Source organism: Salvelinus alpinus, chromosome 2 (assembly GCF_045679555.1).
Source record: "Salvelinus alpinus chromosome 2, SLU_Salpinus.1, whole genome shotgun sequence".
NCBI classification, from domain to species: Eukaryota; Metazoa; Chordata; class Actinopteri; order Salmoniformes; family Salmonidae; genus Salvelinus; species Salvelinus alpinus.
This window is the reverse complement of record NC_092087.1, coordinates 30,828,192-30,841,386: the sequence shown is the minus strand read 5'-3', so window position 1 is coordinate 30,841,386 and position 13,195 is coordinate 30,828,192. Positions and strand designations below refer to the sequence as shown.

General features: G+C 42.8%; 1 protein-coding gene across 13 annotated transcripts in view; it reads left to right on the top strand.

Moving 5' to 3' along the window:
* LOC139558805 (voltage-gated potassium channel subunit beta-2) overlaps positions 1-11,894 on the top strand; it is a 147,342-nt gene extending 135,448 nt beyond the window's left edge. For 12 of the 13 annotated variants that reach the window (XM_071374339.1, XM_071374278.1, XM_071374305.1 and 9 more), the window contains 6 exons: positions 348-433; positions 741-861; positions 3,342-3,436; positions 5,231-5,351; positions 6,778-6,866; positions 7,777-11,894. In XM_071374339.1, coding sequence (XP_071230440.1) covers positions 348-433; positions 741-861; positions 3,342-3,436; positions 5,231-5,351; positions 6,778-6,866; positions 7,777-7,866 — 602 coding nt within the window. In that variant the 3' untranslated portion in view covers positions 7,867-11,894. The other variant, XM_071374346.1, reaches the window with a different exon arrangement.
* The last annotated feature ends 1,301 nt before the right edge of the window (positions 11,895-13,195 follow it).

The following is a 13,195-nucleotide window of genomic DNA, read 5'->3' as shown; positions in this document are numbered from 1 at the left end:
CTGTACCTGAAGAAGTACTTTGGCCATCTGGTGCACCTCTCTGTCACTAGCCTGAGGACAGAACAGAGAGAGGGAGAGAGTGGTGCTGCTGCTGTGTTAATATTACAGGCTCTCCTAATCACTCTTTTACTCTCTCTCTTTCTCTCTTTCTCTCTCATCCTCATTGTGTTTGCGCTTTCTGTTTTTGTTGCACACAAGCTCAAACATGGCCATCGGGCAAACTGTAAATGACTTGCTCATGTCTGACTGACTTGCTCTACTTTGGATCAGAACAGTTCGCTACACAGCATTTGTCTCTCTGCTCATTGTAGTGTGTGCGTGTGTATTGTTTTATTTTTGATTGACAGAGACGGTGCGGGCGATGACCCATGTGATCAACCAGGGCATGGCCATGTACTGGGGCACGTCCCGCTGGAGCCCCATGGAGATCATGGTGAGACAAACACACACAAACAGCCTCCTCTCCTTCCGGTCATCATTCTGCCCAGACCCAGTCTCACCACTGGCAATGACATGACACCACTATAACATCCTCTCACTGACTGTGACATATTCTGACCATGACTTCCATAATATTGATTGATTGGCATCACAACCATGGGACCAACATGTAAAGTGTTGGTCTCATGTTTCTTGAGCTGAAATAAAAAATCCCTGAAATTGTTCATGCTTTGATTAGCCAGTGCCTACTGTACAGTACTCTTCAGGCTAACCGCTGCTGTTCCCTGTGTGTCCTGTAGGAGGCGTACTCTGTGGCGCGGCAGTTCAACCAGATCCCTCCCATCTGTGAGCAGGCTGAGTATCACATGTTCCAGAGGGAGAAGGTGGAGGTGCAGCTGCCAGAGCTCTTCCATAAGATAGGTGAGTGGAGCTGGTCTGGACACTGAGATAGCTATTAAAGGTAGACTCAGCAATATGACATAGATGAACAAAGTTAACAGCATAGTGGGTCAATTTCTGCAGCAACTAAGAGCCTTAAAACACAAAGTAAAAAATGAAGCAAGCTCCTGCATATGCGCAGATACTGTGTGTGACTTTGTCTTGCATCTTGCTCATAACAATATCTGCGGTGCCGCTCGTAGCAAATGTCATTTAGCTGAGTCTACCTTTTTAAATGATTACGCTGAACAAAAATATAAACACAACATGTAAAGTGTTGGTCCCATGTTTCAAGAGTTGAAATAAATAATACCTGAAATTGTTAAAATGCACAAAAAGCTTATTTCTCTAAAATGTTGTGCACAAATTTGTTTCCAGCCCTGTTAGTGAGCAATTTTCCTTTGCCAAGATAATACATCCACATGACAGGTGTGGTATATGAAGAAGCTGATTAAACAGCATGATCATTGCACAGGTGCACCTTGTGCTGGGGACAATAAAAGGCCACTTTGGTATTGTGTTGTGTGACAAAACTGCACATTTGACAGATATCTCAAGTTTTGAGGGAGCATGCAATTGACATGCTAACTGCAGGAATGTCCACCAGAGCTGTTGCCAGAGAATTGCATGATAATTTCTCTACCATAAGGTGCCTACAATGTTGTTTTAGAGAATTTGGCCGAATTTGGCGGTACGTTCCACATGTGGGCCTATGCCATCCCAGGACCACCCATGGCTGCACCGCTACCCAGTAATGGGAAATCCATAGATTAGGGCCTAATGAATTTATTTCATTTGACTGATTTCCTTATATGAACTATAACTCAGTAAAATGTTTGAAATTGTTTCATGTTGCGTTTATATTTCTGTTCAGTATAGTATCATTATTATACAGTTATCGGAAGTTTACATTCACTTAGGTTGGAGTCATTAAAACTCGTTTTTCAACCACTCCACAAATTTCTTGTTAACAACTATAGTTTTGACATGTCGGTTAGGACATCTTCTGTGTGCATGACACAAGTAATTTTTCCAACAATTGTTGACAGACAGATTATTTCATTTATAATTCACTGTATCACAAATCAGCCAAGACCTCCCCAAAAAAATTGTAGACCTCTACAAGTCTGGTTCATCCTTGGGAGCAATTTCCAAATGCCTGAAGGTACCACGTTCATCTGTACAAACAATAGTATGCAAGTATAAACACCATGGGAACACGCAGCTGTCATACCGCTCAGGAAGGAGATGTGTTCTGTCTCCTAGAGATGAACGTACTTTGGTGCGAAAAGAGCAAATCAATTTCAGAACAACCGCAATGGACCTTGTGAGGATGCTGGAGGAAACAGGTGCAAAAGTATCAATATCCACAGTAAAACGAGTCCTATGTCGACATAACCTGAAAGGCCGCTCAGCAAGGAAGAAGCCACTGCTCCAAAACCACCATAAAAAAAGCCAGACTACGGTTTGCAACTGCACATGGGGACAAAGATCCTATTTTTTGGAGAAATGTCCTCTGGTCTGATGAAACAAAAATTGAACTGTTTGGCCATAATGACCATTTGTTATGTTTAGAGGGAAAAGGGGGAAGCTTGCAAGCCGAAGAACACCATCCCAACCGTGAAGCACGTGGGTGGCAGCATCATCTTGTGGGGGTGCTTTGCTGCAGGAGGGACTGGTGCATGTCACAAAATAGATGGCATCATGAGGAATAAATTATGTGGATATATTGAAGCAACATCTCAAGACATCAGTCAGGAAGTTAAAGCGTGGTCGCAAATGGGTCTTCCAAATGGACAATGACCCCAAGCATGCATCACAAAGCCTTGACCTCAATCCTATAGAAAGTTTGTGGGCAGACCTGAAAAAGTGTGTGCAAGCAAGGAGGCCTACATACCTGACTCAGTTACACCAGCTCTGTCAGGAGGAATGGGCCAAAATTCACCCAACTTATTGTGGGACGCTTGTGGAAGGCTACCCGAAACGTTTGACCCAAGTTAAACAATTTAAAGGCAATGCTACCAAATACTAATTCAGTGTATGTAAATTTCTGACCCACTGGGAATGTGATGAAAGAAATAAAAGCTGAAAGAAATAATTCTCTCTACTATTATTCTGACATTTCACATTCTTAAAATATAGTGGTGATCCTAACTGAGCTAAGACAGGGAATTTTTGCTGGGATTAAATGTCAGGAATTGTGAAACTGAGTTTAATTGTATTTGGCTAAGGTGTATGTAAACTTCCGACTTCAACTGTAACTCTAATATGTAATTCTATGATTGCGTAGATATAAGTATGCTCCCTCTACCAAAGGTTTCTTTGTCAATTTTGTGTTTTTCTTGGTAAATACCGGATGCTGTCCTGTCTCCTATTTTTGGACAACTTAGTATAGACGGAACAGCATATTTGGACTGAGTGGTGATGGTGACGGCGCTGACCCAATGTTCCCATGTTTTCAGGTGTGGGGGCGATGACATGGTCACCGCTGGCCTGTGGGATCATCTCAGGGAAATACGACAGTGGGGTACCACCTTACTCCCGCGCCTCTCTTAAGGTAGCGTTTCCCCCACCACTCTCCTGCCCCCCTGTTCACCTCTTTGGTTTCTCCTTTGGTCTCATGTCAGCCCCTCTTCTCACCCACCCCTCTCCTGCCCCCCTGTTCACCTCTTTGGTTTCTCCTTTGGTCTCATGTCAGCCCCTCTTCTCACCCACCACTCTCCTGCCCCCCTGTTCACCTCTTTGGTTTCTCCTTTGGTCTCATGTCAGCCCCTCTTCTCCCCCAGCCCTCTCCTGCCCCCCTGTTCACCTCTTTGGTTTCTCCTTTGGTCTCATGTCAGCCCCTCTTCTCCCCCAGCCCTCTCCTGCCCCCCTGTTCACCTCTTTGGTTTCTCCTTTGGTCTCATGTCAGCCCCTCTTCTCACCCACCCCTCTCCTGCCCCCCTGTTCACCTCTTTGGTTTTTGCTTTGGTCTCATGTCAGCCCCTCTTCTCCCCCAGCCCTCTTCTTATCCTGGCTGGTTCCTGTCTTAACGGCTGTTTTCTGTGTCTTTCAGGTTCTAGAACTTGGTGTCTCCTAGATGCGTTTGTTTTTGAGTGCCTTGTGACGACATACTCTGTGTATGCATTCTGTTTACCAACTCTGTAGCAACTCCACCACCAGCAGTTATTTGGTGGTGTCAACACAAGCATCTTATCTCACATTTCACACACACACAGAGGCACGTTCATGCACACTCACACGCGCACACACACACACACACACAGAGGCACGTGCATGCACACTCACACGCGCGCACACACACACACAGAGGCACGTGCATGCACACTCACACGCATACACACACACACACACACACACACACACACACACACACACACACACACACACACACACACACACACACACACAGATCAAATGACAGCAACATGCATATACTGCATCACACATTCAGAAACTATGGCTTACTCTGTGCCTGTGTTGTTGCAGAAGCATGCAGGGTTGCTATGGTCTTTTAACCCTGTACAGTTAAGGAAACCATTTCTCCATCTAACTACGTGGATAATGTTCTCCTGAGTAGAGCTTTGCATACGGATCATTAATTCGTATGTTGTGGTGTTGGCGCCTGATCAACGACAGTGTGGGTGGCTGATCCAATCACTGATGGGTTGCTTGTTCCTGATCTTGTCATTGGATTACACAGGCAATTACACAGGAAATTAAATCCCTTTGTCAAGGTTGCTTTTAGCCTGTTGAAATATGTTGACTGTACATTCATATATTTGCAAAATAACAATTGTTTTAGTGTTTAAAAGGAATTATACACAATCGCAACAAGAATTATACATTTATTTAGATCCTGGAACAAACGTGTGTTTGCACTGTATGTGTGTGAAACGTGAGAGATGAGCCAGAGTTGACCAGGCAGAGATGAGCCAGAGAGGGTCCTCCTCCTCTCTGCCTGCTGGGGGCTGTACAATAGACGAGTGTTGACAACCAGACCCTGGTCTACCAAACTGAGTCACGTGTTTAAAAGCAGGCCCTGGTCTACCAAACAGAGTCACGTGTTTAAAAGCAGGCCCTGGTCTACCAAACTGAGTCACGTGTTTAAAAGCAGGCCCTGGTCTACCAAACAGAGTCACGTGTTTAAAAGCAGGCCCTGGTCTACCAAACAGAGTCACGTGTTTAAAAGCAGGCCCTGGTCTACCAAACAGAGTCACGTGTTTAAAAGCAGGCCCTGGTCTACCAAACAGAGTCACGTGTTTAAAAGCAGGCCCTGCTCGACACAGGTGGTGCAGTGCCTCAATGTTGGGCAGGGCTGTGTTTTTTAGCAGGTGTGCTGTTTCAACAGGGCTACCAGTGGTTGAAGGACAAGATCTTGAGCGAGGAGGGCCGGCGTCAGCAGGCAAAGTTGAAAGAGCTGCAGGCAATCGCAGAGCGGCTGGGCTGCAGTCTGCCCCAGCTCGCCATCGGTACGCCGACACACACTGCCGCTCTCTCTCTCTCTGTCTGTCTGTCCGTTCCTCGTCCCTCTGGTGGTTATCAGCTGTTGGTTTGTGTGTGAGAATGTTTGTCTGTATTGTGTTGTCTGTTTGTGGTAATCTAGTTCTTAGACGCTAGAGCAGCCAGGATGCTTTTCCTAAACCCAAGTCAGCTTTATCAAGCCAGTGGTAATAACTTGCTACTGATTCTGTTGTTGAGTTTACTGTCGCGTGCACTGGGGTGTGTGTGTATATACGACGAGCAAGTGTCCCTATTCCCCACGTCAGCAGTAACATGGAATCGCAGCCTGTTGACAGATTCCCAGCTCTGTGGAGGGATATTAAAGTGTGGCAGATGAGAGAGGGAGACTGTCCCGGGACCACCATTCTATGTCACCCGAGAGTCGCTACATTGGAAAAAAATACCTCCTGGCTTGACCCGTTAGTTACCTAAAGCCTGTTATTTTACACACTTGATAGCCTAGCTTTAGGGCTGTTGTATGTTTAAAGTAGCTGTGTGATGTCATAGATGGCATTGGCCTAAGGTGCGTTCAGTTCGCTTGAACGTTTGCTACATTGCGGAACAGTTTGTACAAAACAATACCTTTCCCCAAAACGTTCTGGTATGATCTTGAACAGACTGAGTTACATTTCTTCTGTTTGGTGGGTATGGCGGGGTGTGGCTTGAAGTAATGAGGGACGTATTTAAAGGGGGCAGTGGCTATGCTGACAACCCACAACGCAACCCCTCCTCGTTTTTCAACTGGTCGTTCAGTACAGAATTGTTTTCGTTCAATTGAACGTTCCAGAACGTAAAAACGCAGCCTTGGCCTGTGAGTGAATAATCCCTGTCATCTGTTTGACATATACATGTAATCTACTACACCTATCCTGTCCTGAGGATCCTTGGTTTTTAAGTTAAATCCTGGGAAAGCCTGAGATTTGGTGGGTGAGACCTGTTCCTGGAAGTGGACTCTGTCTCATCATCACCAGTGTGTCTGGAGGTTCTAATCCCACACAGTGTTTGAACACACTGGCATAACGTCTCCGTACAGAAGTACACTAATCATTTTAGACAATATCACATCTCCAGATCTAGATTAGTGAAGACAGACAGGTGGGGTTGTGTTCTGGGTGTGTATGTTCAGGAAGGGTAGGTTATGTTAATTGTGTGTGTTTGTGTTGTTGTATCTGGGGTGCATGTCTAGTAGTTATATTTTGTGGAGAGACATGATTAGGTGTTTGTGACACGTATGAGGCAGTGTTATACAGTACATGTGTCTAGCATGTTGGTGTTAGGTCTATATGTGCTTAGTATGTTTGAGGCACTGGTGGGGAGGGACAGGGTTATGTGGGAGAGAAAGACCTGTTTGTGTAGTATATTGGGGTGTCATTGCTGTTTACCCGTCCCCTACAGCGTGGTGCCTACGGAACGAAGGGGTGAGCTCCGTCCTATTGGGGGCGTCCAGCACCGACCAGCTGATGGAGAATATAGGAGCAATACAGGTGAGACCACACAGTGAGGGTCCAGGTGAGACCACACAGTGAGGGTCCAGGTGAGACCACACAGTGAGGGTCCAGGTGGGTGTGTCTGAGCAAGAGAAAGTGTGTAGATTTGCATAATTTGTCAATGCGTTTTGATAATCAACATTTTTAACTCCCTTCGAGTCCATAACAATGATGTCACATTCCTAAAATGGCTGTCCCTTATGGCCCTTTTTATAAAGCAAAACATTTCAAATTTCAGTCGAAGTGGGATTTGTGAACCAGAACCTTCTATGTGTTCTTATTTATTATGTACTACATTCAGTGTGGCATTGTGTTCAAGAGCTGTAACGGCTGTACATTGTGTGTGTGGGCGTGGGCTTTTGTGTGTGTGTGTGTGTGTTCAGCATATATGTGTGTGTGTGTGTGTGTGTGTGTTCAGCATATGTGTGTGTGTGTGTGTGTGTGTGTGTGTGTGTGTGTGTGTGTGTGTGTGTGTGTGTGTGTGTGTGTGTGTGTGTGTGTGTGTGTGTGTGTGTGTGTGTGTGTGTGTGTTCAGCATATGTGTGTTCTCCCTCAGTGCATTTGATATTTAGTTTCCAAATGTTATGTCCACATTACCAGGGGCAACATGCAATACTATATATACAATGTTATGTTCACATTACCAGGGGCAACATACAATACTATATATACAATGTTATGTTCACATTACCAGGGGCAACATACAATACTATATATACAAATGTTATGTCCACATTACCAGGGGCAACATACAATACTATATATACAAATGTTATGTCCACATTACCAGGGGCAACATACAATACTATATATACAAATGGTACAAAGTATGTGTAATCTTTACAAGTGAACCACTACCATCTTGCCTTCTCTGTTTCCTTCAATGCATCTGTAATTTCTCCTGCAGGTTCTTCCCAAACTATCCTCCTCCATCACGCACGAGGTAGATAGCATCCTGGGGAACAAGCCGTACAGTAAAAAGGACTACCGTTCCTAACGCTTCGCCACCGCGCCAGTCAGCCAGGGCTGCTCCAGGGCTGCACCAGGACTGCAGCGCAGGTCCATGCCCCACCTTTGCCTGATCCTCTGTTTGCTTGAGCTTTACTGAATGAGACCCCGGCGCATGAGTCTGGCCCCACCTCGGCCACCCTGGGGAGCATCATTTAGACTTACAGGGAAAAGAAAAGGATGATCAAATAGATACGTGACCTCCGCAATGGAAGGAAGGATAGATAGAAAAAATACAGAGAACGGGGTTAACTAGATGAATCTGTTATACGTACAATTCAGCCGAAGCTGCAGTTTAAAAACCGAATAAAATATTATTTCTAAAAAATAAAATAAAAAGCACACGCTTGCTTGGCAGACAGATATTATTTTATTTTTGGGGGAATAAAATCTAAATACTGAATGCTTACCAATGGAATTTAAGTTTTTACAAATATACAACAAATACTCTGTTGCACATGTATAGCAACACATTTGTTTTTTGGAGTTCTGTTTCCAATTGCCTGTACATGTCCATAACAGTTTCTCTTAAACATCTGTTTTATTTGTGTTGTCTACATAATCTGTGTACCAGCCTCCTTGCAGTCAGAACAATCAGCACTTTAGTATTGTACAGTTCAGTCATTGAGAGGTTATTGAACATGTGAGAGGATGAAATAACTAAACCATCTCACTCATGGTCAGTCATTTCAGTGTAGAATCAGAATCTCCTCTCCTGTTTCAGTTTCCTATCTGTTCCCCTCAGTCAATCTGGTCTCCACAGTGCTGGTTCTGCCAGGCTTGATCCTGGTGCTCTGACTAACCCCTAGTCTGAGTCCCACCTCTGAGCTGCACTAACTGCACCAGCCAGGTGGAGCAGGGTGTAGGACTGCCCCCTAGTGGAACGATTTAGCTCTGCGCTGAGCTCTGCTCTTCGTGCGCCAGGGCTGTCATCTGTCAATAAGAACCTTGAGCAGGCTAGTGTTTGATTGCCATAGAAAGGGTTAATTACTGGCCATGTAAAATGATGGCTGTATCTGTATTTACCTTTGTGTGGCAGTGTTACTTTCTGAAGTTTTACGGTAACTGCATCAGACGTAATGGTCTTAATTGTGCTACTCAGTCAGTTTTACAGACCTCTTTATTAGTCATTTTAGAGCAAATTCTCGTGAAAATGGCACATTACCTAAATTGTGCTCAATGTGTGTGTGTGCGTTGCCTTATTTAGGCTCATTTTGAGCTGTGCTGGGCTGAGACAGCAGGCCCATAGTTGCCATTGGCCATCAGGGCACAGAACTGGTCTTGAGCCCCGTTTATGCCTCGTTCTGATATGAATCCTTTGTCCTGATCTTGTCCACATTCTGATTGTGCCTACATTTTCAGACCGGTGTAGATGACTAAAAGACGAATTGTGATCTTCCTGACCAACTCTGGAGGTAGTCAGGCACGCATTGTGTCTGGATATCTTACAAGTGTAGACAGATCTGGAAAGAGAAACCATTTAAATTATCATTATTCTGCTTTTTAAAATCATGACAGGTGACAACATTGACCTATGGCATCAATATGTGTTTTAAAATGAATACATATTATTTTGAAAGAATAACTGTCAAATCATTTGCATGCAGGGAGGGACCAGGAAATCTGCGGACACAGTAGACGGATATGAGACACATTTTAATACCATGTGTAGATCTATTTCAGAAAATGTGGACACAATCAGATCATGGACAAGATCAGCACAAAGGGCGCAAGTTATGAACAAGGCTTGAGACAGTAGTCCCTGGTATATGAAAAGACTCATTGGTTTTAGTGGCAGCTGTTCCTGCCCAATCAGAGTGAAGACTGACGTGTGACATATGCGTGCGAGGCTTACTAGGAAGAAAAGGCTGGTTTGTGACAGCAGCTCAGGGATTGGAACAGGGAATGTGTGTACTTGTTTGTATACCTGGTTAGTAAGATGTATTTAATGTGTACGTCTTTCTTTCATGTGTGGATGGGGACCTGTCCAATGTCCAACCAAGACATTGTCACGTGGCTTGAGCCAAAGATATTCCAACATCTTTCAGCAACACATCTAAGTGTCTGTCGCTTGTTGGAAGAGTATAGCGACCGACTTAAAACGCGTACTATCTAGCTTATTATCTATGGACTCTCTTCACGTGTACAGCATAATCACTTGACCATACTGTTCTATGCTTATACCCACATATACAGTACACATGCATTGTACACTACTTATGGAATGATCCGTTTATTTTCAGATGGCAGATGATAATCAATACATTTTCAATAATCGTATACACTGCACACTGAAGACATCTGACGCTGCCCTGGATCAGTATTCACTCTAGCTGTTGGGTCCTCTTACTGTGAGACAAAGTGGAGAGCATGTGATACATACATCCTCCAGCATGAGCCCTCGTCCCCCAGCCTATGGGGATTATTCTGACAAGCAAGGGCATGCTTACAAGTGGAAATATAAGGAATACTCGCTAACATCTCATTCTCAGATTCAATGATTACAGTTGTATAGTACGGTAGTGTCAGTGAGTATGACTAAATGTAATGGTGGGTGAGGTTTGGATGCTTCTCAGGCAAAGTGAAGAGGTGTGTATGCTTTGCTAGATCCTCTGGTCAGACAACAAATACTTGGCATAGTGGAAACAAATGCTCCTTTGTTTTTAGCATCTATGAGTTAAATATAAACTGTGTACATTTGATTTGCTGTGTCTGGCAATGTATGTCTGAGTGAATTAGTAGAAAAGGCCAATGTGGTTTTCTCAATAAAATAGCTCTCAGTTTAATATTTGTTCATGATTTTCTGTCTTATTGTCTTCAGCAGGGAAATGACTGTAAAACATTCAGCACAAATGTTTAATAAATAAAATAGCTCAAAGGCATTGCCACAACAATGAGTGTTTTCCATGGATGTATTTTGGTGGTCTTTGTCACAATATCAATTCAATTTGACATGTACATGCACAGAGCTGTGCACTGATTTGCCTGGTGATAATTGTGATGGTGTTGAGTGCAACTCTAGGCTGCCCTGTAGAGGGTGATGAGAACCACAGAGCTCATCAATTTTCTGGCTTGCTCCTTACTGGCATATTGGTCTAGGAAAGCAGTATGAGTACTAGTAAAGCACAATGGGTTTTTATTAGCAGAATTTGATCTGAATATAGTAATATCTTACTAAAGGTTGTTGTCCCTGCTGTGTTTGACTTTAAACTGCATTGATACACCACACATGATGAACTACTGTCCGTATAGATTGGCTGCATTGTGTCCACAGTAGAACTGGCACTACTTGGGCTGCTCCTACCATCTCCTGGTCCATTCAAGCCTTTTCAGGAGTACCTGCTTGTCACCCTTGGTGGTCTAGGACCTCTGTCTGTGTGTGTGTGTGTGTGTGTGTGTGTGTGTGTGTGTGTGTGTGTGTGTGTGTGTGTGTGTGTGTGTGTGTGTGTGTGTGTGTGTGTGTGTGTGTGTGTGTGTGTGTGTGTGTGTGTGTGTGTGTGTAAGTCGGGCTGTTTAGTGAGTAGGGATAGGGTCTCTGTTCCAGTGTGTTTTGATCTGTCCAGTGCTCCCTCCACACAGCCACTGTAACATATTATATTATTGATGTTACTATCAGCTCAGACCGCTATGACATTAGACCTGCAGATTAATGACGCTCATCTCACAGAATGCTGTATGTTAGAGATCATTTGTTTATGTTCTGGCCTTTAAAGCTGAGGATTTTTATTTTTTCACCATGCTGCATTTTCCTCTGTTAATATTGTATCAATGTAAAGATTGACAAAAATAAGCAATTTATTTGTATTGTGTATGCATTGTCATATCTCTTGTATGTACATAGTTTGACCTTTTTGTATATAGTTATGGTTGTGATCACCTCTGCCTTTTCATTCTTTTTTTATTTTAATTTGCGGGCATTGCTAACTGCACTGTGCTTGAATCTGAATTTAGACGAAATGTACAGGTTTGGTCTTTAATAAAATGACAATGGAAAAAATATGAATTTGAAAAACAACACTTCCATGTGTCTGTTTCATTCATTGATTGTTTTTATCTTATGGGTTATGAACTGGGTGTCCTGATTAGAAAATCCTGTCCATGGTCTTGACCTGTATACAATATATACTACAGAAATATAAATATATGTAAGAGCACTTTATACATGTAAAAACAAACAAAGTACTGTATAATATTACCGGGATGAGCCAACTATCTGCTCGGGTCATATGGTTCCTGATTCACTGCAATCCAAAGGGGTGAACTAAACATTGAGGATATGGATCAAAATTGCCCAATCAAACACTGTAGTAAACAAATGTACTGAACAGAATGTAGTTAATCTACTGGCCAACATACAGTAGATTAAAGCACAATAGCACCAATGTGTATAACAAGTCAATTCATATGTACATCAAACATAACTACTGCATTTACTGAAAATGTATCTCTGGTGGACAGACTACGAACATCTGAGCGGATTAACCAAGATTAACTTGCAATAGACATATTATACGGGACTGGATTTATAAAGAACTTTTTCAGGTGCTCAAAGCGCTTTACATTGTATGATATGGATTCATCATCTTCTCCTACACTATATAGATACATGGATTGGTTTTGATGGGTGATGTATTGCCTTTGATGGCTTCGTAAGAGCAGATGACATACAACTGAATAATTGACTGTATATGATGTAAAACTAAACACATTTGTATAGTGATTGCTCTGAAAAAAACGCCAAATATATACAGTGCCTTGCAAAAGTATTCATCCCCTTTGCGTTTTTCCTATTTTGTTGCATTACAACCTGTAATTTAAATGGATTTCATGTAATGGACATATGGACAAAATAGGGCAAATTGGTGAAGTGAAATTATTATTTATTTTTAAAGTGGTGCATGCATATGTATTTCGCCCCTAAATAAGATCTGGTGCAACCAATTACCTTCAGAAGTCACATAATTAGTTAAAGTCCACCTGTGTGCAAGCTAAGTGTCACATGATCTCAGTATATATACAGTTGAAGTCGGAAGTTTACATACACTTAGGTTGGAGTCATTCAAACTCATTTTTCAACCACTCCATAAATTTCTTGTTAACAAACTATAGTTTTGGCAAGTCGGTTAGGACATCTACTTTGTGCATGACACAAGTCATTTTTCAACAATTGTTTACAGAAAGATTATTTCACTTATAATTCACTGTATCACAATTCCAGTGGGTAAGAAGTTTACATACACTAAGTTGACTGTGCCTTTAAACAGCTTAGAAAATTCCAGAAAATGATGTCATGGATTTAGAAGCTTCTGATAGGCTAA